A 26,066-nucleotide genomic window follows, 5' to 3' on the forward strand; every position below is an offset into this window, starting at 1 on the left:
TTTCTAAACTCGATCTCCGCAACGCTTACCATCTCGTACGTATAAAGGAGGGGGATGAATGGAAAACCGCTTTCAAAACTCCGTTAGGACATTATGAGTATCTCGTCATGCCCTTTGGGTTAACTAACGCTCCGGCCGTGTTTCAACGCCTAGTTAATGACGTCCTCAGGGATTTCCTCAATCTTTTCGTCTTTGTCTACCTGGACGACATACTCATCTACTCAAAAGACACCACCCAACATGAAGGTCACGTTAGGTCTGTGCTACAGCGCCTGGCTGAGAACCACCTATTCGTCAAAGCAGAAAAATGCGCTTTTCACACTACCTCCGTTCCATTTTTGGGCTACATATTTGAAGCCGGCAGCATCCGGCATGACCCGGCCAAGATAGAGGCCGTATCCCAGTGGGAACCTCCTACCACACGCAAAAAGCTCCAGCAATTTTTGGGCTTTGCCAACTTTTATAGGCGTTTCATTAGGAACTATAGCTCGATTGCTGCTCCGCTCACTCAACTCACATCCACTGCCAAGCCATTCTCCTGGAACGCCACCGCCCAATCTGCCTTCGACCACCTTAAAAAGCTATTTGTCTCTGCCCCCATCCTAATTCAGCCCGACCCCGACAGACAGTTTATTGTGGAGGTCGACGCCTCGGACTCTGGGGTTGGGGGGGTACTGTCCCAAAGGGAGGTGGGCACCAACAAACTTAAACCATGCGCCTTCTTTTCCAAGAAGCTTTCCCCGGCTGAAAGGAATTATGATGTGGGTAATCGCGAACTTCTGGCCATTAAACTGGCACTCGAAGAATGGCGTCATTGGCTGGAGGGAGCGGCTCACCCCTTCATTGTGTGGACAGACCACAAAAACCTTGCATATCTCCGTACTGCCAAGAGGCTCAATTCCCGTCAGGCCCGCTGGTGCTTATTTTTTGACCGTTTTAACTTTACCATCACGTACCGTCCTGGGTCTCGCAACACAAAGCCCGATGCCCTGTCACGAAAATTCTGTTCCACTGAATCCCCCTCTGTCACCAGCGTCCTGCCCCCCACCTGCGTGGTCGGAAACCTTACCTGGGACATTGAGGCCAGAGTCATCCAGGCCCAAGGTGAGGAACCCAATCACCCTGTTCCTCCTTATGGCACGTTATTTGTCCCCAGTTCCCTAAGGTCGGACGTTATCTCATGGGCTCACACTTCACGCATCGCCTGCCATGGGGGAATACATCGAACCATCAGCCTGATCCGTAGACGCTTTTTCTGGCCGACCATTAATAAGGACGTCAGGGAGTACGTGGCCCCATGTTCCATCTGCGCCCGTTCTAAGTCGGCTCACTCGCCACCTTCAGGGCTTCTCCATCCTCTGCCTACGCCTAGCCGACCGTGGTCTCACATCGCAGTGGACTTCGTCACCGGTCTCCCTGACTCCCAAGGTCACACTGTCATTTTTACTGTGATCGACCGGTTCTCTAAATTCTGTCATTTCATCCCTCTCCGTCAGCTCCCCACAGCCACAGAAACAGCGGACATTCTGGTTCACCATGTTTTTAGGCATCACGGCATTCCTTTGGACATCGTTTCGGACCGCGGACCTCAATTCATCTCCCAGGTGTGGAAGGCCTTCTGTTCTGCCCTGGGAGCCACTGTCAGCCTCACGTCAGGGTACCACCCTCAGTCTAACGGCCAGGCAGAACGTGCAAATCAGGAGCTGGAGGCATCCCTCCGTTGCATCGCCGCCGATAACCCCGCTGACTGGTCCAAGTACCTAGTATGGGTTGAGTATGCCCACAATTCACATCCATCTTCTGCCACAGGAATCTCCCCATTTGAAGCATCCCTCGGGTTCTCACCACCGTTGTTCCCATCCCACGAACTCGACCTGGCTGTGCCATCTGTGCAGGACCATCTCCAGCGCTGTCAGCGCGTTTGGCAACAGACCAAGGCAGCGCTCGTCCGCACCAGGGAGCACAACTGCCGGACGGCAAACCGTCACAGGGTGGTGGGACCCGAGTACCGACCCGGCCAAAAGGTGTGGCTTTCCGCCAGGAATATCCCCATTCAGGCCACGTCTCGCAAACTCGCCCCCAGGTATATTGGTCCATACGTCATTGATAGAGTTATTAACCCCTCCTGTGTCCGCCTCAAGCTCCCGGCCGCACTCAAAATTCATCCCTCGTTCCACATCTCTCAAATCAAGCCAGTCTCTGACAGCGCCTTGTGCCCGCCTTCCACTTCCCCACCTCCCGCCCGTATCATTGACGGTGCTCCGGCTTACACGGTTAGCCGCATCCTGGACGTTCGGCGGCGGGGTCGCGGCCATCAGTACCTCGTCGACTGGGAAGGGTACGGTCCTGAGGAGCGCTCCTGGGTCTCCCGCTCCCTCATTTTGGACCCCACCCTCATCACAGACTTCTACCGCGCCCACCCGGATCGCCGCCCTGGACCGCCTGGAGGCGGTCGTTGAGGGGGGGGTACTGTTATGGTGCCTGTCAGTCTCCTCCCCCTCCCCCTCCTGCTCTGCTCCTGACTCCACCAGCTGGGACCAATTCACCTCATCACCTGCTCTGCTCTTAAGGAGATCCAGACCCATTAGCCAACGCCAGTTCGTTGCCCTTTATGGTGACTAAACCTGGTCTTAAGTCTAGCTCATGTTTCTATGTTAAGTCTGGCCTCGTGTTAATCTTGCCTCTCCCTGTCTCAGGATTCCAGTCTCCAAGTGTCCCCAGTGTGGATGTCAGTCCGAGTCCTCCTACAGTCCGGTGGAAACCTCAAGCTCTGCCAAGCTGCGCTCTTACCTCCAGCCACGCCACAAGCCGCTGTTCTCTCCAGCTGCCCTCCAAGCCACACCAACTTTCCTGGAATAAATAAAACCCTTTCCTTACCGTTCACCCCCTTGTCCTCATTCTGGGTTTCAGCGTCTGGGTCTGTCAATCCTTCAAGTCATGACACATACAGCTATTTAGATAATCATGAACAGTATATTAGACAATCTGCACTTCTGTTTTGAAACCATTGATTTGCCGACTTGTGAATGTCGGAATTTTACACCAAGTTTTCAAAAACTGTCCTTCATGTCCTGAGGCTAAATGTTGTTGTTGCAGTGGCCTGACTTGGATCCCTGTCACCCCATGTTTTTTCTACTCTTTATTTACCATCAAAATAAAAGACTTGTAGTTTCCAAAAAATGTTTCAATGAAATCACTCTTAAGTTCTTCATTCATTTATCCCAGTTAAACCAACAGTCCAAACACTAATCTACATATGTGATCAGGGAAGTAGAACAGAGGAGTGGGGAAGGATTTTGCAGACATTGTTTTGAGTGAGGAGTTAAACATAGAAGAATTCAAAAAATGCTTAAATTCCTTTAAATTTTGTTTTGTACATTTTTTTCTTACATTTTAAAATGTGCATATGTTTGTTTATGTCGTCATGACCTTATCTGTTGCTTTGCTCCATTGTAAAAACAATGAAACAGTGTTTGTGTGCACAATCACTCATATTTTATGGAGATGTGAGCTCAAGTGCTTTTGTGTAGGGGACATGTGGAGGCAGAGGAGGATGAGGAGCCTTGTGGCAGACAGTTTGTGCTCCTATGAGTGGGCCTGGCATCATCAACATAATGAGCAGGCAGAAATCTGTGGAGGGTGAAAAAGCAATTTACGCTCCCACAGCTGAGGGGGATTCACCACCACCATTAATTATCTTTGCATGTGCGTGTGCGCCGTTGTTTAAGCATTTCTGTGCGTTTAGTGTACAGTGGATTGTCTGGCTTATAATGGATGCGTTCGACTTGAATGACATTTCTCACTAGGAGCATGGAGATTGTCCGAGTACGTTTAAAAAAGTTGCGGAAGCCTGAAGGTGACTCGCGGCATCCATTTCATCCTTCGTAGCCACACTCATTGTTTAAGAATGTGGAAAAAGTCACATCGAATTGTCGCACATCCATCCTCCCTTCAAGGCTGCAGCCTGTTTTTGTATGTGCAAAGAAATGGCGGCATTACTGTCTCCCGGTCTCAGTCTCTGAGTGGGATGAATGATGGATAGACGGGTGGATGGATGAAAGGGCTGGGGGGAGTTATGAGACTCTATGGTTGGCTTTGGAGGAATGAAAAATAAAGTGAGCAAAAGGAGACACAGGGAGGACGGAATGTGGAGAGGTGGTGCAGATAATGGTTGTCTTGGGTGCAAGTGGCATTATTATGGGATAGGTGTCCGTCGCGCACCATCAACCGCCCCAGACACACACAAACACACATACACAATATCCCCAGGTCCCAGTTTCAGCTTCTGATGCGCTGGCTTGTCGTTTGCAGAGTGACAGAATAATACCCGAGTACCGGAGACCAAAAAAAAAAAAAAAGAGAAGAAGATGGAGGATTACAGTTTGACTCTTTTGCTTGTTATTTTCACTCATGAGTACACAAACACACAGAAACAAAAGCAAATCCAGATCACAAAAGCGCCAGACGGGGACACAGAACGGCAGGCTTGCGTGTACGCAAGAGGCATATGCATAGTCTAATGCTGCGTGTTGTATCATGCCAGACAGATGTCCTCTGAAGAGCAACCCAGAATTCATAACTGCCTGGCCGATTAGCATGCTACTCTTCCACTCAAAAACTCATTTAACATAAAACTAATGCTTTACTTGTTAAGGAGGGCATAGTGTTTTATATTCTAAATAGGGCTCTAAATGCCATTATATGCCAGAGGATCAGAATGAAAGATAGCAGGCACAGCTTTCCTCCTGTCATTCTCTGGACAGTGAGAATTTGCTGCAGCACTTTGCTTCAGATCATAAGAAACTGTGGCGACTAAACAAAGCACTGTAAAATGTAGCTAGCACATCCTGATGGGTTTTGCTCAGTTCAGGTATTACTTCTTTCAAATAAACATATATTACAGAACTCTTCATTTGAATTGATACTAAAACTTTGCCTACATAATTGATCAAATGGGACTAAGATTGTTTTTTTAAATCTCAAATCATCAAGGGACGGGAATTATTTTTGTCTATCCAGACAAAACAAATCCCAGAGGGTTTAGCCACATTTGAATGAAAAATGTGTCCGTAACCCTTGTGCCATCCTAGGAACTTTGACGTTGGGAGTTGGGTCATCTAGACCCACTAGACAGAGCTCTGAACAATATTTCTTCAGTGATTTGTGATCTTCACTGGTGTCCATGGATTACATGAAATCTTTCCACCTTTATCCACCTTTGTCTTGGTAGGAAGAACACATCAAAGTAAGGGTGGGGTCATCTAAGATAGCACAAGGGTTTTAAATGCTAACAAGAATTTTAAAAAGCGTAAATCATAACTATATTATTATAAATTATAATATAATTCAAGACAATAAAATTCATCATGTCACATATGTCCAGATGTCTGACAATTTAGTTTAGCATATTTTCACAAATATTCACTCAATACTTAGGAAACTTAATTGAGGCATTTTTCTTCTTAGTTCAGTTTGAAGATAAGGTGTTGAAGGTCACGTGGTGATGTAGCCATCGTATCGTATTGCGTGCACTTGTTTGTGTGCGGACAGTAGAGTGGGAAGGTTGAAGAAAAAAGGAAATTTGCCAAAAGGAGGGGTAATAGACATGACTAATTTGCCGCAAACATTTCTCAATGTAATATTTCTCAAAATGACCATGAATTTAGCACAACATCATCCATTGGTTATTTGCTGTCAGGTACAATATAAAACTTGTTTATCATCAATAAGTAGGGGGTGACTACTTCAGTCACAGACTGTGAATTTCGGCTGGGTGCTGGAAACTTTTAAGGCCCTTAGGATGCCTACTTCACTCTCACTTATATGTGTATGGGTGTTCACTATGACCTGTCTCCCACAGCATACCCATATGAAAAATAATTCAAAACTCTCGCATTCCTGTGTAGCTAGGCAAATTTCTATGGCCTGGAGCAAGATATGCAAGATTTGCACTGCTTCGACATTTCGCAACAACCGTCTTCTCAGTGTAGGTGGTGGACATGCGCTAGGAAACAGTAGGAAAAAGAAGAAGCCCCTCCCTGCTTGTCCAGTGTGAACACTGTGGGCTGAATGTGTGTTCAAGACTGGGTGTCTAGTGCGTTTTTGAACATGTGTCACATGCCCGGTGTGTCTGTAGCATAAGGATTTAGATGCAATTGTTAGATAAGCACAAAAGAAAATTTCTGAATAGGATTTTTTTTTTTTTATGAATGTCAATTTTGCATTTTCCTTTATCTCTGAATAACCATTGCTTTCTTTGACTTCTACCTTTTTAAAATCACTTCCCCTCAGAGGTCGAAGATAGCTGTTTATGAGAAGATGTGGTCGTACATGAAGTCTGCCGAGCCGACTGTGTTTACCAAAACCACAGCGGAGGGAGTGGCGAGAGTCCGCAAATCCAAGGGGAAGTACGCCTTTCTGCTGGAGTCCACCATGAACGAATACACGGAGCAGCGCAAGCCGTGCGACACCATGAAAGTCGGAGGGAACCTTGACTCCAAAGGATATGGCATTGCCACGCCAAAAGGCTCACAGTTAAGGTGGGTGGAATAGTGTGACAATAGGAAACAGTGACTTAGCTGATGCTGTTCTATTGCTGCAATATTCCACTTACCCTGCTGTGCCTTTTAAATGTGACCCCTAAATGACCCTGCCACTGCTGCCGAGTGAGGATTTTGAAACTAAATGAAAATTGTAAACAGATATAAACTTGTCATTTTTTCTGTAAAAGTGGATTTTAAATTTGCTTGATCAAGTATTTTGGAACACTAGGCAGCAATGGTGCAAAAACATCCTGACATGAATGTCCAAATTATGTTTCATCGTGCTGTCTTGCCTTTTCCCCGATCTGCCTTTTAATTTATTTTTTTCTGTGCAATTCCAGCTTCTTGTCTGTGCCATACCTTTCTTTTTTACTTTTTTCCTGTGAATGTAGAGAATGTCCCCCACTGTTCTTTGTCTGTGTCATCAGCACACCTCTCTATGCTTGAATGCTCCTCTGTTGCTCTGTCAGTCACTCTCTTGCTCCACAGGGGCACCTTGCAGGTAACTCTGTCCATTTGTCTGCTGCCTCATCCTGTTGTCCCTTGAACAATATGATTGTAGAACCTCCTATATTTATGCAATGCTGCCCGCGAGGAGGGGTAGAACCTCAGACTGCTGCCAAGTCCTCCAGAGCCCAAGGAGGGGGGAGGTCATGGACAATTGGGAAAGAAACGTGATGAAACACTGAGGGGCCTGGCAAAAGGGGGGACAAAACAACATTTGATCAAATGCCAAATTATTTAAACCAATGGAATAATTTATATACATCCAAATACGTTTATATGAAATATAAGCGTGGTATTTAGCAAACAATGCAAAAAAAATGCATAAGAGTTGACGAACAGACCACAAGATGGTGGGACATGAAGGAGCAAGTGACTATAAATCTTAAATTTTTATGTCAGACGCTTGTTCTCCCTTTGCTAACTTGAGCTTAGAGTCACAGTGATTGAAGGTTTCATGAGCAGCCATGGAGATTCATGCTCACATGGCTGTGATAGCAGCACAAGGACGTCATAAAGTGGGAAAATAATTGACCGAGGTCAGTAGCATTTGACCACCTGCTCCCTCCCTTTTCTCTCTCAGCAATTAGCTTTGTGAAAGGCAAAACCCTAGCAGCTCATTGGCCTCGCTTCCTGCTCTATGACCCCCTCCCTCCCCCGTGTGTGGTGAAAAATCCTTCAAAACTCCAGTCCCCTTCAAATCGATCTATTCTTAAGGAGTTCACTACAAAAAGCAATGTTGTTGCTCAGCGTGTCCATATCTGGCCCCTTTCATTCAGCAGAAATGCGGTTCTTATGATGCATTCAAGTGCCTGTGAGTGTGCATGTCAGGTGAGCTGCCTCTCCTCATGATGCACTAATTACAGAGTTAATGATGTTGATAAAAAGCAAACAAACTCTTAAATGAAACTAAAATAGCACGTGTATGTGATTCCCTCTGATCTACTGCTGCCTTTGATGTGACTGTTGATAAGAACCTGTTGTAAATATGTCCAAATATGTCTGAACTGTTTTCATCCAAAACTCTTGCGTTAGTGCGATAAGTCACTTTTGTTATCACCCCGTACAACACTGTCTCTGTAAAACTATAAATTGTTAAAGGTTAAAAACTTTCATATTTCACAAATCCTAGAAGTAGAAAAATGGATGAACGTGCTTGTAGGCAGCAGCAGCTGCAGTGACCTTTTTTTCTAATACATCAGTCTTGTTTGACAAAAAGGCAAAAAAACAAATCAAAAAAAGAACGTCAGGATAAATTAAATGTATTAAAAATAAAAAAACATGGAGTAAATCCTTAAAAAGATTCATTAATTTGTCAAAATCGGCAAGCATAAGTTGCTTTTTTGGGTGGAAGGAGACTGAGGCTTCAGGCCTTAGTCACATACATCTGTATGGGTGCTGCAGGTTTTTGGGTTCTTTGGGGCCGTGGAGGGTCACTGAGAGGAGCAGCGACATCTTAAGGGAAGGGCAAGTGTGTTTTGCAGTCCTCTTGAGGCTTACACGGCCACCTCAGGGGACTTCGTTAAAAAAGAAACGTACCATTCATTGTCGTGTGTGTGGTAAGTGTATTGTGATTAGTGACATTTTTGAAAGACTAATGGAAGTTGCACGCACTTATAGCTACGTTCACACCGCCCTCTGCAGTGTGCGTTCAAGCGACCACTTCCAATGTATGGTCTATGTAAACTCGCATAAATGCTTGTTTCGGGCTTCCGTGTTCAAAACTCTTGCGATCATGTGTTGCCTATGCGCAGTTTTAAGATATTTTTTTGGGCTCTACACACAAAACCTGCGACTACTGAATCCGAGTTGAAAGTTAAACCAGGTCGAACTTTGAGCAGTCAGGGACTTGGATGGTAGTGACCTATGGATGGCGTCCCTTTTCATTCACTAAAGTGCCAGTCGTTTAAAAATAGATCAAAAAATTGAGGAGCATTTAATAGTTGGAGTCTGTGCCCGGCAAGAATAATAAGACATCAAGTCTTTCGTATATCGGAATAGAGCTGGGAAAGAAGAGCAAGATTTGCACCACTTTGACATTTCGCACCAATCGCTTTCAACAGTAGGTGGCGGACATGTGCTGGTAAACAGTAGAAAGAAGAACAAAAGAGTGTGAACACCATATGCTAAATGTGCATTCATGAACACGCCAAAAGCAGTTCTAAAAACGCGTTCTTGAATGTAGCGTATGACGTATGGGTCAAGCTTCTGTGCCCACCTGCTTGCCCTGTAGAGGTTTGTCCATTTGTTTTGCCGACAGACAGCCTGTATTCCTCCGTAAGGGTAGTTGTGACTAAGGCTTTAGTCAGACTTTCCAGTCAGGAGGGAATGTTGGGTATTTAGCCAATCGTCCCTGGATTTTGTTCGGAGGTCAGAGAGCACTGTTAGTTGCGGGGTTGAAAAAAACCATACTGACGAGAGGTACGGAAGGCAGCAGGACAGGACAAGAGCGCCATCCGCAGGACACTAGTGACAGATTAACAGCAGGACTTTCCTTTGAAACTGCTCCTGTTAGAATGCATGGAAGAAAGACATGAAAATAAACAAAAAAAATATAAACAAAGGTAAAATTTAGAGAAGTTTTTACTGTGATTTGAAACTCTGGGTCACTGAAAAGCTCATGACAAAACAGCAGTTGGTTTAAAAAGTGAATGTGGGAGACAGTGTTGACGAGGTCCTGCTCACTTCTTCACCTTTAGTCACTCTCCACTCATGTCCTCCCCTTTTTCCTCCTCCTTCCTTCATCCCGCTGGCTGTGGTTCCCATCACGTCTGTTTGTCCCTCCATTCTCTGCTCTGACCAAACTATCTTATCTGTCCCTCCTTTTTTTTTTTACCTAAAGAAATGCGGTCAACCTGGCCGTGCTAAAACTCAACGAGCAGGGCCTGTTGGACAAATTGAAAAACAAGTGGTGGTATGACAAAGGAGAATGTGGCAGCGGGGGAGGGGATTCCAAGGTTAGCCCTCTCTGTCTGCCCCCCCAACATAAAGTGACGGGGGCCGCTCACAATCTGAGCAGTTTGCGACGGGCCCCGTCCTGGGAGTTCGTAATACATCCATCTGCCCTGGAGTAGACCAACGTTTCCTATAATGATCACGTACAGGGAGCTTCTGCTCTTTCAGATAAAAAGACGTTCCTGTAAGTCTTCAAGAATCTGTTTTTAAATGATTGTTTGATGGCATTTTTTGATAAACAGTTTCTCATGTTTTGGGGCATTATCTGCTAATGCCCATCCAGAAACTAGAGTGACAGAAAGGTAATGGAGACAGATTTGACAAAAAAGATGAAAGGAAGTTCATATGAAACCAATTACTGTGAAGGCAGGAATATTTGCTCCCTGGTGGCAGCTCTGGGAAGAGGAAAAGGAAAAATTAGAAACTAATGAAGAAAAACAGATAAACTGAGTTCTTTTCACACAACAAATTAGATTTTTGTCATGAAAATGAGACTAGAGGGTTTTTTCCTTCCTTTTTCTTTAGGATTCTTTAAAAACCCACTCCAATCATCTTTTAATCTATTTTTATTGCGTTTTGGTGGTTTTTCAATGATAATTATGCCATTTTTAGTGCTAAAATTAAAAAGCCTGCGTCATTTTCTAGGACATAGTTTCTGCAGAGCAACTGGAGGTCAATAGAAATTCACTTGTGAGTTAAAGGCAGGACTGTTGGCACAGAGTAAGCCCACCCTTCTTTCCCGACATCCTTCTGTTAACACGCTCGCCCGCTAACTTACAGCCCCTCCTACCCATAACCTAACATTACCTGTGCAACAAAAATGGCGAGCAACATTGGAGCTATCCAGCCGTAGGGTTTTAAACCAGACGCCAGCTCGGTTGAGGAAAACAAAGACGTCCATGGATCTATTTGTCTACAAGTGGATGCATCAGAATGGAGAGGAGCTTGCAGCCCACCCAGCATATTTTCCATGTCACAAATAAGCTCTTTTTTTCAAAAAGCATTTTTTCATCTGCTCCTGATTCACAACAATTTTAAATAAAATTACTCAGAAATGCAAATGTAACCTTCATTTTCAAAATTCCCAAAACTTAATTTTCATTAAACAGGTTCTTAAAAGTCTACCTTTTTTAAACAGATAAAAAAGAAGAGCCAACCTTTGTGTAACATCATATTTTAAGCTTTTAAATGTTTTAATAAATTGCACATCTCCAAATCTTTTTCCAGTCATACTTATATTCGGATTGTCAGGTAGATCAAATATTTTAGCAGCTATAATGAGGCCTTTATGAATAATAGAATAAAGATGTCTTTTGTTTCACACACAATGCCACAGTCTCTTGTCTACGCATTTTGAAGACGTTTTTGAAATTTCAGTCCAAGTGAAACCGAGATCTTCTGTGTTTGAAGTTCCAAATCAAAAGAAGATGCACAAACTGATGAGAATGCTGCAGATTTATTTTAGCTGTGGAACCTCCATTCTATGCATGAACCTGAAGAAGATGAAGTGGGTGAGGAATAGATGGATGGATGACATTTGGGAACCTTTCCAGGGTAAACATATGTGCCAAGACTTCCTGTAGAGGAGACGTTGAGACATTTCACTTGTGAAAGCTTTGACCTTTTGAAGGCACAGGACGATTTACTAAAGTCTTTGAGGATCTGGAGTTTTCCAACAACTCCTCACATCTAAATTTGTGTAACATTGTTTTTTTTTCTACTGATAGGGACAGTGATTCTTAAAGGTAGCAAAATGACTTCCCTATTTAACGCAAATTTAAGCCTTTAAGCAGAAATTATATTGTCAAGAAATCATGGCTGCATGGTGGTGTATGGTTAGCACTCTAGTCTTACAATGGTGTCTCTACATTGTCCCTGGGTGTGATTGTGTGGTCCTGCAACAGACTGTTGACCAGTCTAGGGTGCACCCTGCCTTCGTCCAACAGTTGCTGGGATAGGCTCCAGCAGCACTGTGAGCCCAAAAGGAATTTAGCTGATTTATAAAATGGTTAGAAGATTTTGTTTTATAACACATCACTTCTGCAACGACGTATATTCAATTTTGTTGGGCTCTTTAAATAAAAGACTTTTTTTTTTCTTTATGGTTTTAAGTTAAACAATTGAATGTCAATTGTTAACATTCAGGCAAGAAAACTATTTCAGCTCAAGACCACCTACACACTGGTAAACAATCATATTGAATGCAAGAAAAAAGTAGAGCGCAGAAGACCTTAGATTTAAAAAATATATATTTTCTGTAGCTTTGAGATCAGATTAAGAAAGCTTTCTCCCTCTTCCAGCTGAAGCACAGAGCAAGCCTGATGCAAATTATCCTGTCTTAACAGTATTTACCTGTTGTTGAAATGCCTCAAGTCAGGGCAGCATGGTTGTGTTACCTTACGTGACAAAGGTGGGTCCCACTCATATGTCTGTAGCTCGCTTTAGCTCCATGCTCCCCCCGGCCCCTCCTCACCGAGCGTACACACATGTACTCAGTGGGATCCATGCTAGGTCACCTGATGCAAGCCAACGTTAACATGTGACTGAGCTGTACAATGCAAATGTGAAATATTATAATAACATAAAATAACATGACCTATGATGTTATTTATGTTATTTTTACACGCAAAGAACCCCGGTAAACCTTGCAGTTTTGAAACTGAGTGAAGCAGGCGTCTTAGACAAACTGAAAAACAAATGGTGGTATGACAAGGGAGAGTGTGGACCCAAGGACTCTGGAAGTAAGGTCAGTCTCACGCTGCAGCAGCCTGCAAAATGCCAGTCTGATCGTTTTATCCTGAACATTCTCCAGATTACTGCATTAGAGACACTGTTTGAAACCAGTTCCTCAGTTAACCTGCAGCATGCTTTACATAAACTCCAGGAAAACAAACATTTGATCATGTTCTGCAGAGTTTTCAGATATTTGCTTCATTTTCTGTTTTGTTTTAGAACAACAGGAATTTGTTGCAACCCAATTTTTTATTGCACCTCTAACATCTTTTGACAGAAACTCATTTTAATGCATATTTTTTACAGGTTAATCTTTAAAAATCCACCATTAGGCACATTTTAGTGGCATTTGCCAATCAGAAGCTTCTGCTTTTATATTTATGCTATCAGGCTTCTACGTTTTTATGAATCAGTTAAACCAATTAATATTCATTTAATTTTGTAGAAATTATTGAATAGATTAACTTTAAACTCTATTTAAGCATTTACACTGGATGTGAAAAGAATATTTTTATAAATGTATGAAACATTAAGATGTATCAGGAGCACTGACCATATTTGAAAACTGGGCTGAGTGACCCCTACCCCACCTGGCGTTCCAAACAGGAAGTACCTGCTGGCTCTATGAAGCCAAAATCCCCTAGATGTCTATAGAGAACTAAACAGCTAATTCTCATTCGTCAGAATAATCCTTCTTGCTCTGATACCTTTTTTTAACACGTTCTTGATAATCCTGATTTTTTCTTTTTTTTTGTAGTTAATTTATGCAAGTTATTAACTGACCAATCAGATGCCTCAATAAAAGTAGGCGGTGCCTGCTGGCTGTAAAGTAACCCATTTTCTATGGGTGATGTCACACTCACTCACTCCAGTTCTCAGATACAGTCAATGATGAGGAGCAATGGGTCACAAATGAAAAGAAAAACCATGTAGAAGTTTTACAAAAAATAAACAAATTTTGGAACTTTTGCAATTGAACCTCAGTGGGCAAATTATTCCATAAGACCTGCTTTGAACTTGATTTAAACATCACTCTTACACTAACTGTATGTAGGTAAATCTGTCACAGATGTATAATATGTATGTTTTTTTGCTGTTGTGCCAGTAGTCCAAGCCGTAGATAATACTAGTTTCTCTTCTTTGTGAAAGCACTGTGTAATTGTGGAATTAACAAGTAGCTGTAGTTTCATTTAGAAGTGTAGAAAATTTCAAAAAAATGCAGTTTAACATGTGTGAAACTGACTGTTTATCCATTTTTTGTGTCTAACATATTTTGTTTTATTTTTGTCTGCTTTTTCCCCACCTCATTTTGTTTCACATTACTCTTTTTGTTCTATTTCCCCCTTCCTTACCATTCCATTTCCTGTGTGTTGTTTCCCGTTTTTGCTCAATCGCCGGTTTCCATTCCCTCCCGTGCCTTCTGCCCTTCCTCCACCCCCATCCCCCGTGTTTTCAGGACAAGTCGTCCCAGGCTCTGAGCCTGTCCAATGTGGCCGGGGTCTTCTACATCCTTGTTGGAGGCCTGGGTCTGGCCATGCTGGTGGCTCTGGTTGAGTTCTGCTACAAGTCACGGGCCGAAGCCAAGCGCATGAAGGTGGACCTTAGCCCCCCCCACTGCCCCAGCCCCTCCCCCAGCACCCAGAATCTAGCCACTTATAGGGAGGGGTACAACGTGTACGGCTCCGAGGGGGTCAAGATATAGGGGTAGGATTTAGAGGCTCCCATATAGGTGGGGTATGGTGGTGTTGATCATGGTGGTGGTGCTGTGGAGTTTGTATTGTTTAGGCTGTCCCAGCAGCCCCATGTTCTTTATGTGCCAATAAGGATGTGGTCAAGCATTGTGGAACCAATTTAATGTCTCATCTGATCTACTATCCGTTCTGGCTGCTCCGTCTCATAATAATCATTACTTTCTCAGGCTTGTGACGCACAATTTGGTTTGTGTTTTGCTGTTTGAGGTTAGACTTGTTTGATCACACATTTGGTTCCATTGTCTTTGGCTGCAGTGGTGATGATGATGAAGATGACAGTGGTGGTGATGCTCTTGGCTTATGACTTTAATAGGCACCTGCATTGTAATTCTAGTCAACTGCCAACATGGCCATGAACCACAGATGCACAATTCCAGTTTCTCCATATACATTTTGATGTCTGGATGTGTCCGTTTAGCGTGTCGCAGCTTCAAGTTTCAGTAAACTTTAGCAAACTATCATCAGGCTGGAGTTTATTTGAATAGTTCTCCACACTGAAAGCAGGAATTTGTTAGTGTGGTGTTCCTTAGTAAAATCTGGCACTGCTTCAAGCAACAAATTAATTACCTACAGTGTTGAAAGCAATTATCATGATTTTGACTTTAAGATTTTTTTTGAGTCATAATGTGACAGACATTTTAGGAAGAAAAACATCGTTAAGATATTTTGATGCTGGTGAGCGCTCAGCAGCTGCTCCTAACTAGAGCACTCCGTGATCCCTCCGGCAACACTGCAGTGTTAGAGTTACACATGGACATCCCTGTTCTGTGCTTGTTAAGACCAGTTTATACTTTACTCATTACCACTAATTAAGGGCAAGTCCTGTCCTCTGACAGCACATTGTAAGTTGCACTACAGACCTGTAGAGAGAAGAAGACTTTCTGATGAGCATCATTCATTTAGTCATGACAGTTAGCATAAAAGCCTCAGTCATGAGCACCCTTAAGGGGGTTGACCCGTAAAGGTGCTTATTTCTTTAGAAGTGACAAGTCAGAACTATCTGTGTTTCTGTGTCCCATCATTCATATGACAAACCTACACTGTGCCATCTATAAACTGGAGTTGTGCATCGCTGCTGCAGACGTCCCATCCAGACAATTACTTTACTTAAAAACCCTGAAACTTTCAAAACATTGGTTTATTTAATAAATTCAGAAGCAGAGGACCCAGTTGATTAAACACACACTTCATACAGAAAAGCTACTCAATGTTAAAAATGTAAATCTTGTTTTTGACTGATGCTTCAGAAACCCTTAGTGTAAATATTACTGAATTGGTCTGTCTGCAAACTTTTCCTGTGATGGAAGACCAAGCTATTGACCATATAAAGTTTTATTCGTATTGAAATAACTGGCAGGATCAATATTTAGTATGCAGGAGTGAAAACGGCTAAATGTGAGACAATATTTCCAGACTGTTTCCCAACCCTTAAAGTTTATAGGAGAATTTGTTTTCCGAAGAACTTGAATTTTTAAGACTCACAATGACAACAGTTAAACTATCTTCTACAAAGAAGCAGAACATCATGAAAAAACAGGGATTGTCTTTCCATTTGCTTTATTGACAAATAAAAGAAGAAAGCAGACGTGACCGTAGGAACAAAATGAAATTATTCCTAAATTGTGCATCTCAAAGTTGCTTGGAAATTATTAAATCAAGCCTATTTTGGAGACATACACTTCAGACCAAGCAACCAGGCCGATTTTTCTTTCCTGTTGTCATTTAGAGATAATAGGGTAGAAAAACTCCTTCTGAACAGCCAGTGCTTGTTTTGACAAAAGCTGCTGCACTCCTTAAGATTCTCAGGATCAAATAAACGTCTGTTCCTCTCAGATTTAATCTTGTTATTGTCAGAAATGTGAAAGTTTACAGGAAAAACTGCTGTAAAGCAACAGAAACATCACAGAGTAACCTGTTTGTGTGAAGTGTCACCCGACTCTGAGCAGTATAGTCAGATACTCCCTCTATAAATCTGAACCCTTCAAAGAAAAGTCACTCTTTCATGTGCACCCTCTGTTTCTCCAAAGCCCCCACCTTCCCAAATCCTGTTAAAACTACTGGAACCCAAAAGTCACAAATGCATGGTTTATCCAAATGCAGATGTCTACTACCCATGTGTTGTCTTCTCTGTCCGTGTTTGTTGACTGTTGCCTGCTTTGCCTTCCTTTCGCTGGAAGAAAAGGAGGTGTTTTGTGTCGTTGCACAGTGATGTCGCTCTTCAACGATTTGAATGTGTAATTTATGGAGCATTCACATCTTTTCTTCAGTTCAGTAAATTCAGGAAAACATATTTTGGGCCTCAATTTGCAAAAGTATATGTAATAAGATTACATGTAACAATATTAGAAAATAATTTAAAAATGTATGGGTTTTCAGGAGACCATTCACTATGAGTAATTTCTGGATTTTCCATTAAATACGGAGCCCGTGTCCTGACATTAAGGTATTAAAATATATCTTGTTCCCACAGATTATTATCTCGTTCGCACGAAATACTTTTCCATTCCCACAAGATACTATTGCGTTCCCTCGAAATGATTAACTCGTGCGAACGCAATAATTATTTCGTTCGAACGCAATAATTATTCACGTCATAAATCATACACGCGGATATGCTCTCTGTACGCCGGCAAAAGCCGCTTTCAGCGGTAACTTCTGTGTCTCTGTGACCCACATTTGTTCAAAAAAGGAACACGAAAAACAAAAATGATCACTTTATTACCGTCTCAATGAATATAAGAAAAATATCAAAAGATTTATGATAACTAGGCTGCTTTGTCATACGATAGCTCCTGCTAGGCTACTACTAGCGCCGCCGCAGAGTTCTTTGATGTATGCCGGCATTTGGGCAACTGGCTGGTCTGTTGACAGACAGCTGATATTGTAGTTTAGGGTCGAATAGGAATAATAATATTCAGGACTTGTCTTTTATTAACTTTAGCAGTCAGTCGCTTTACATTCGAAGGCTATAAGGATACATGCTAACTGACTAGCCGATCATTGATCCTGTTATTAATTTACGTCATAGATTTACAGCAGATACCTTCACATTTCTGTCTGTCTGTGTCTCATTACATTGCATTGAAGACACGGAGGATATTTAGAGAACAGATTTAATTGAACGGATTAATTGTTGCGTTCGCACGAGTTACTCATTTCGAGGGAACGGGATAGTATTTCGAGGGAACGCAATAGTATCCTGTGGGAACGGAATAGTATCTTGTGGGAACGGAATAGTATTTCGTACGAACGAGATAATAATCTAAGGGAACAAGATATTAATCTGTGGGAACAAGATATATTTTAATATCAGGACAAGGGCTCCGTAGATAACAGCTCAGACGAGGAAAACAAAGACGTACGTGGATGTTTTTGTCTAAAAGTGGATACATCAGAATGGAGCAGAGCAGGGACCTTATTTTCTACGTCACATATAAAGGCTTTTTCAAATGATCATTTTTTCATCTGTTCCTGAGTCACTGCAATTTGAATAAAGATACTCAGAAACGCAATTTTAAGACCAATTTTTCATACAGTATACGTCCTCCATAATCAGAAAAAGCGCATTAAAAACATCACGAACACTGTTTTCTTCAGGGTAGGTCTATAAGTTTGGAATCCTTCGATGCCCTTTTCAATGACATCATAATATAAGAATAATGCAAATGTAAAACATTCCTATCATGTAAATAAATATGTACATTATATTTATTATAATAGCCAAAATCGGAAAAATGTATAGGAACTATTCATGGAAACCCTTTTAAATGCATCAGAAAATACTTTGTATTGAAAGGCCAATTTACCTTTATTCTGCTAGCTTGAGCTATAACTGAAGATACTTGTTTTTCTTTGTTAAATACTTGCTTCAGTAAAATAAATTGTGATCTTGTTTTTATATACATTACGAAAGTGTTTGAATTATTTTAAAACTTAGATTCAAAGCTCAAAGTTTATTTATATCTATACTAAACAATAAAACAAGTAAAAAAATAAATTAATAAAAAATAATGAATAGCTCAAAAAAGTTACGTTTTTACCTGCTTTATCGGTAGTTAATTTTGTTAACAATAGACCTGAATTCCTAATAGAAAAAGAAAGTATGTTGCAAAAAAATAAGATGTCTCCATTGTGTGATTGCACCCTTGGACATTTCCTTCTGCATAGTGTGTGCACAGGCACATGCATGTGCATGTGTGTGTGTAAAATAAAGTGTCTTTTTTTGTCCTTCTGTGAATGAAGTGCAGTTTTCACACGCCCGTGACTGTGGGGTTTTTTCTTTACATGGATCTACTCTGCTGTCTCCACCCTCCCCAGCTGTCTTTCTCTGAAGCCATGCGGAACAAGGCCCGTCTGTCCATCACAGGAAGTGTGGGGGAGAATGGCCGTGTCCTGACGCCGGATTGCCCCAAAGCCGTGCATGCTGGCCACGCCTCCTTTCGACACCCTGGACTTGCTGTGGTCTCCTCCGGACTGCCCTGAAAACCAAAAACACCAGACGTGCCTTAACGACATGAACCATGGAGACTTCACATCTACATGCAGCCACTCCATCATCGCAAAATGACAGAAACATTAAGAAAAAAATCCCGTAGTTCAGACAGAGTTACATTTTTACACTTTTGAATACACAAGCTTCCCATAGTCATTACACCCTCCAAGGACAACTGACTCCTTTTACAGCAGACAAGTGAACTTAAACTGTGGAGGGAAGTGTGTACGAGAAAGTCAGCTCCATCGCACCTGCCTGCAACTTTACTTTTTCTTACTTTCAGGGGGGAATTTTCGTACAAATAAGAACGCCAGCATTGAAAGACATGGATTTGTGTGGGCTCCTGACCCCTCCACCCTACGAACATTAAAAGGAAGGAGCAAGTTGAGAAAATAGATGGATGGAAGCAAAGCTGAATCACATGACGATAAAAAGAAGATCGCAGCTTATGATTATAAACAAACAAAACAAAAAAAAAAAAAACAACCAAACAATTCTTCTCCTGCTCTGTTCATATTGACACGCAATGAAGCCGTATCCCCGGACGACGCCTTACTAAAACTAAAAATATTGTTTTCATCATCATCTTCATCATCATCATCATTATTATCACCTTAACCAGCCTGCAACAATTGAGTGCCAGGTATTATAACTCTTAGGAGACCAGAAAACTGTAAGCTTGAACTTTCAGACTGTGCAAACCTGTTTCTTTACCATGAAACCTTCAAAGTGAATCAAAATGCTTTCTTACCACTCATAGAAATGGATTCTTGCTTGTGAGTCAGCAAGATAATCAACAATTACAGGTGTAGTGTTAAAATCCACAAAACAAGCAGGGCTTTTGAAGCAGACACTGTTGCAACGAAGCCCTTCATCAGCAGCAGCAGCATCGTCATGACTGTAGAGATCCTAGAACACAAAGTGGTTGTTACCCATTAAAGAGTGGCCAAGGCAAAGTTTGAACTGTATATTTAGTGTTAAGATTTAAAAAAAAAAAAAAAAAGGAAAACAGTTTCTCAGCCACACACAGGATTTTAAAAATAATTCACTGACATTTTTTCTAACAAGCAATTAAAAAGACAAATCAAAAATTTCTTTGCAGGTTTGTCCAAAATCTAGGTGTCTCTGTTTATACTGGCTTTGATGGGGCTGAGAACCACAGAGCTAGGCCCCCTTCCTTTCATTTTAATTGTAAAGACTTCCTGGTTCGTTTTCCAGTTAGGTTTTCCCTGGAGGTCCTCTCGCAGTGGCTGGGAAGAGGCACCATATCAAAATAAAAGCTTGCTTTTTAGAACTCTTGTAAATACCTGAGTAGCAAAACAGAGGCCACATGTCTTTTTAATCATACTAGGTAAAAATTTCATTGCAATAATGAATAGAAAAGAAAACAAAAACGCTTGTAATTAAGTACTTTTTTTATAATTCTACATATTATATATAATGCAAATAAATATAAATATATATATATATATATATCTATACGTCTATAGAGAGCTATAGAAAACATTGATCACTGATTGTTAAAGGCCATGGCATACGTTTTGTTATATGGCTGTTTTTTTGATAACTTGAGAACATTGATATGCCCCCGTCTTTGTGTGTTCCACTCCACACTGAATGTCCTCATGGCACTCATAAGGGGAACACACAAAATGCACACACATCCGTTGTTGCAAACACAGGGTCAGCTTGGAGTGATCACTCAAGCGCCATTACTTATTCACTAGTTTTTATTGTCTGAAGTGTTTTTATCACCAAAATCCTTTTTTTTTTTGTTTTTCGGAAAGTCTGTGTGTGTGCCTGTGTAATTGTGTGTGTGTGTGTGTGCACATGCGTGGGCTTAGAGCCCTCCAACAAAACATGGAAATGCTCATGCGTTTGGCCCACTGAAAGGAAATCCATTTAAATGCAGTGGAAGGGCTGAGGTGACTGCTGTAGTGCAGGGAACAATGCAGCCTGACATTTTGCAAGTATAACATTTGTAATGTTTTTTTGGGGATTTTTTTTTATGTCGCCTAAGAGCATTTGTGTTGGTTTCTCACAACATAAAAGTCAGCTACAGACGGAAACATGATTCTGAGTTCAACAGGGTTCCAATCGATTCGTTAGTATAAGTATCGTCATAGGTTTTTTTAAATTACTGCTGGCCCTGGAAACAAAAAGTACATATCATTTGAAAAAAATATTCCCAATAGACTTACAATACTACCATTATGCTCTATGGTGGTATTAACTTTATTATATTGTGTCACGCTACAGTTTTTTCGGTCTTTTTTGCCCTTCCTATGCCTCTTGCTTGTCCCACTGACATTGTTTTTAACTCTCCACAACCCTGGCTCCCAGTTTTGTCCAACGTCCTTGACTTTTAGTAAATCATCAGTTGCAGGAGTCTTTTTATGCCTCAGTGGAAAAAAATCTAAATAACAAAATGAGGATGGATTACCAACTTGAAACATTTGTGGTAGCTGTCTTTTCCTTCAAGTTGCATTCCTTATGCCCTGTAACTTTGTTAAATTCACACACAATTGCAAATCATCTTCAACATTAAAACATTTTCTGTTGTCATGAGTAAGGTGAAGAAAGATTGCATCAAAGATCGGGGCTGGTGATGTTTTTCTGACTTAAAGAACTGATCTAAAGTTTTTTTTTTGTTAATGCAGTAAACGGAATGGTTTCTCCTCATCATATGTCACAACCGTGTTTTGTGTATGAGAATTGGACTGAATGACCCCTCCCATAGCGTTCCAAACAGAAAGTACCCGCTGGCTCCAAGATGCCAAAATCCCATAGACTTCTATTGAGAGAGAAAAACAACTATTCTATTTGTCAGAAAAAGCCTTCTTGCTCTCGTACCTTTTTGACATGTTCTTCGTAATCCTCATTTTTTTCTGTAGTGCAAGTCACATTATAAATTGACCAATCAGATGCTTTAATTAAAGTAGGTGGAGCCTGCTGGCCCCAAGTCCAATGTTCAAACATTTCATTCACAGATTTGGTGTGGCCGGCTTTCTAGTGGAATGGGTGTGGACTTCCAACAAGCTCACTCCTGATTAACTGGAGTGGTTGCCATAGAAACGACACCTCAGACCAATCACTGCTTATTGACAATGTCTGGCTCCAACATGGCGGCATCTGTATCACAGAAAATGGCGACTGAATTGGCTTCATTTTGTTAGAGCTGAAAGTGAACAGCTTTCTATGGGTAACATCACACTCACTCACTCTATAGTTCTTACAAACAGTCAATGGTTTAAACAACTTTATATGCATCTCAAAGTAAATTGACAAACAATAATGAACAAAGAAAACATAAGATTTAATAGTCCTCTTTTTCAAACAGCAAACAGTAACTTTTCATGACCTAAGCAGCAGTTTTTAAAGCTCTCTCTTTTTGACCTAAGATCAGTACAGCTGCAGATGCACCTGAAGAAGGTCTCTAAAGTGTATTTCTGAACAATGCAAATGGTTTTTACTTGGTTCTTTGAGACTGATTTTTTTTCCAACCCCAAGATGATTTCACAAACACAGCAAATGTCCGTCGGCGCTGGCTTTAACACCCTGTTTCATTGTCTTTTTTGCCATGTTTCTTTTTTAGTAAAACATTAATTCTGAATTTGTGGTCTGTCTTTGTGTGTTTTTTTTCACTCTCTGGTGCTAATTGTCTTTTTGTTGTTCAATAAGGAAAAATGCATAGTGAGTAAATACACGTGCAAGCTACAGAAAAATACAGAAATGATCATTTTTCTTGTAAAATTAGGCAAAAGACAAATGAGAAAATTGCCAACTGAGCCAATTGAGGCGGCTCTGGCATTTCCCTGGGGAGGTTTCAGGCCAAATCATGCAGTTTTCAATTACATTGTTTCTGCAGATTGGAAGTAGTTCATTAGAAACTCACTTCTTAGTGAAGGCCAGGACCTGAGCAACCCTGCCCCCCTTCCCCTCCCTGTTGCTGAGAGCTCTTTGTTTATGCAGCGCAGGGAGCTCTTGGCTAACTTCATGTATTTTGTACCTCACAAATACGGTATGCGCTTTTTCAAATGGCCTTTTTTTCGTCAACTCCTAGTTGACAACGATTTGAATGAGGGAATGCAATTTTAAACTTCGTTTTCTTCATTAATGTGCTCCATCATGAGAAAAATGCTACAAGAACATGTTAAGAACACCAGAAACACCATTTCCAGTGGAGTAGGTCTTCAAACAATTTAAGGAGCTTGCCCGTCTGGTACATCTGTGTTTTGTAGACATGGACAAGGCTGTGACTACAGATCACAGTAGAAAAGACTTTCCTTCGCAGGGTGGCAAAGATTTCCCTCAGAAACAGTGTCCAGCCCTCTTAAAAAAAACCTAAGTTGAGTTACTCTCTACACCATGAAGATTCTTTTAGCTGAAACGCCACCCAAATGCCAGCCGTTACACAGTTATTGAGTTGGGAGGAGGTCCTTTGACAGACATAAAGCATACTGGACAAATTTGTCAGGAATGACTGTTGAGAATCTTAATATCTACGTTTCCTCTGAGTAAGGGAAATTGTTATATTTTATTGGAATCTAAAGACTCACATTTTTCGTTCCTTGTAGATGGAGATGCACCATGCACTAGATGCACCATGCTGTGATTCATTTGAGCTCCTTTTCTGTCCTCTGGGACTCAACACTCCTGATACAAAGCCATCACTGACAAGCATTTCCCATCTGGTTTTCACAAACACACACACACACAGGCCTGCACTCATACCACACAGGGTTATTACTGACAAGTGTTTCCCATTTACCCAAGTGAAATAACCATTTTTAGAAAATCCATGCTGCCCTTTTAACCTTGCACCTCCATGTGTAACTTCTTACACTTTGCCCTCAAACATTTTTTTCATCTTTAAGGGAAATAAAAAGTCTCAATTCATTCTTAGATTTTTGAGCTTGGTTTATCCAATTGTTTACTTCCTCTGCATTTCTTATCTACAGATGTGTTCTGTATTTGTTTCCTTGTGTTTGCATCTTTCTCATTTAGAGCACTGTGTCAAATCTGAGATCTCTGCCATGAAAACTTCTCCCTTCAGGCAACCCTTGTGTATGAGACAGAAAACAAAAAGCCACACAGAGAGTCATCAGAGCTCTTTTTTGTTGTTGCCGCTCACTAGTGGCCAATGGTCTTTATTTTAGGATAAGTGGGAGCCGAAGCAAGTGAGTCAGTTGGGTAAACCAAGAGATAACAACAAATAAATTATCAGTAAGAAATCCTATAAACTCAGTGTAGTGAGAATAATATATTTCCTATTTAGATCTAAAAAGTTTAATAAAAAAGACAAATAACTTGTTGGTAGCATCGGTTTGTATCTCATTCAATAAGAGGCTAAAGATCAAGGTAGAAATTACAATTCTATGTGTCACAACCAGGGCTAAAATTAAGCTGCTACGGTCCAGTACTGTGTACCGATATAATATCTCACAGTGGTACGGCGTACTGGCTGGAAGATCAGCTTTGTGGCCGCTCTTTGCTGCTTTAACACACATGCAGAAGCAGCTGCAGGCTAAAACTACCAGTAATGCAGCTAAAACTGTGAACCAGGCAGCACTTTATCTCAAAGTTTTGAGTGTCTTATCATCGCTACAAAATGTGATTTACATCCCTCTCTCCTCTCACGTTATCCACTAATTCTCTCACTTCCCTAAACAAACACACTCAGCATTAGCGACTGAAAGGGTACCTGATTTGTGGTGCAAGGTCAATCAATTCAATCACAGTCAAGTTGACATATCTTTATGGAAGTTGGAGGCTGGGTAGTTTGCAACGTGATAGGAAAAATCAATAAATGATTCAGACAGTTTTCTGAACATTTGTGATTGATAGTTCATGATAAAACCAATAACTGTGGTAGAAGGGAAAAATGCAGCAAAACAAAGTACCGGTATTTATGTTTGAAAAAGTCATTGAAAAAATAACAATGCAGGGAAGATTGTTCAAGAGGAAGAATGCAAGAGAGGATGAAGTTGTTTTAGTTGTTTTAAGATGAAATTAAAAGAAGAGAAGAAGAAAATGAGAAAGGAGGTGCATTTTCTGCATTTGTGAAGTTCTTTAGTAAAATTATCAATTCAAATATTTTTACCTCAAAGTCCTGTCTATATTTTTATTTACGGTCAAGATTTATTCTCAAATGCATTTATCTGTAGTGATGTAACGATTCATTTTAACAACAGTTTATATCATAATTTGTGGTTGCCGATACGATTCACTGACCTAAAATCGATCCAGGACATACTTTGTCAAAACTTCAACTATAGTTACCTGAGTACTGAACAGTACAGCAGAAGTTTTCCAGCTTCCTTGTAAGACATTCAAGTGTAAATAAATTTGTGAGCAAACAAATAAGTAAACAAGAATTAATGGCAAATCCATTCACATTGAAGTTCCATAAAGTTCAGTCCTAGTTGCTTCACATCTGTTTTGTTTCTTTTTAAACTAGAACTACAAACTTACATGGATTGATAAATCTGCTAAAAGGAATTTTTGTAGAAATTGAATGAATGAAGTCTTTGAAGCTACATTCACCCCACCTCAGAGATGTGTGTTCAAGCGACCACTTTCAAGGAAAAGACTTGAAAAGTCTTATGAGCGTAACCCCTTGTGCTGTCCTAGGCACTTTGGGAATTCTGTTGTGTTAAATACAGACAAACTCTGAGTGTCAGAACAGTAACAGATAAAGCACTACTGCATTAACCCTTGTGCTATCTTAGATGACCCCACCCTTACATTGACGTGTTCTCCCTACCACGATAAAGGTGGATAAAGGTGGAGAGGATTTCATGTAATCCATGGACACCAGTGAAGATCACAAATTATTGAAGAAAAAAGGTTTAAAGCACAGTCTAGTGGGTCTAAATGACCCAACTCCCAATGTTAAAGTGCCTAGGATAGCACAAGGGTTACAAAGAGTCAGATAGGTTGAAATATAGTGGTGTTTTTCTGTGACAGCCTAAATTTCTCATGTGTCAGAGACTGGCAGGAAGAGTGAGAAGCAGTTTATTGAGTCAAAGCCTGCCTTCAGCACTAGGACTGAGATTTTGTTCTTTTCTTTTTTTGTATCAATACAGA

At 41.2% G+C, this 26,066-nt stretch overlaps 1 protein-coding gene across 7 annotated transcripts in view; it reads left to right on the forward strand.

Moving 5' to 3' along the window:
- gria4a (glutamate receptor, ionotropic, AMPA 4a) overlaps window positions 1-21,812 on the forward strand; it is a 218,384-nt gene extending 196,572 nt beyond the window's left edge. The window contains exons 15-19 of one of the 7 annotated variants that reach the window (XR_013647093.1): window positions 6,292-6,539; window positions 9,889-10,003; window positions 12,633-12,747; window positions 14,191-14,328; window positions 18,803-19,049. Coding sequence is in view for 5 of the 7 variants with exons in the window: in XM_023961793.2 (XP_023817561.1) it covers window positions 6,292-6,539; window positions 9,889-10,003; window positions 14,191-14,328; window positions 18,803-18,967 (666 nt within the window). In the remaining 2 variants the exon portion in view is untranslated. Of the gene's footprint in view, window positions 1-6,291; window positions 6,540-9,888; window positions 10,004-12,632; window positions 14,439-18,802 lie in introns of all 7 variants that reach the window. The other 6 variants (XM_023961797.2, XM_023961793.2, XM_023961798.2 and 3 more) reach the window with 6 other exon arrangements.
- Window positions 21,813-26,066: the final 4,254 nt, after the last annotated feature.

The sequence above is a fragment of the Oryzias latipes genome, chromosome 13 (assembly GCF_053564925.1).
Source record: "Oryzias latipes strain Hd-rR chromosome 13, Olatipes_Hd-rR_3.1".
Classification (NCBI taxonomy): Eukaryota; Metazoa; Chordata; class Actinopteri; order Beloniformes; family Adrianichthyidae; genus Oryzias; species Oryzias latipes.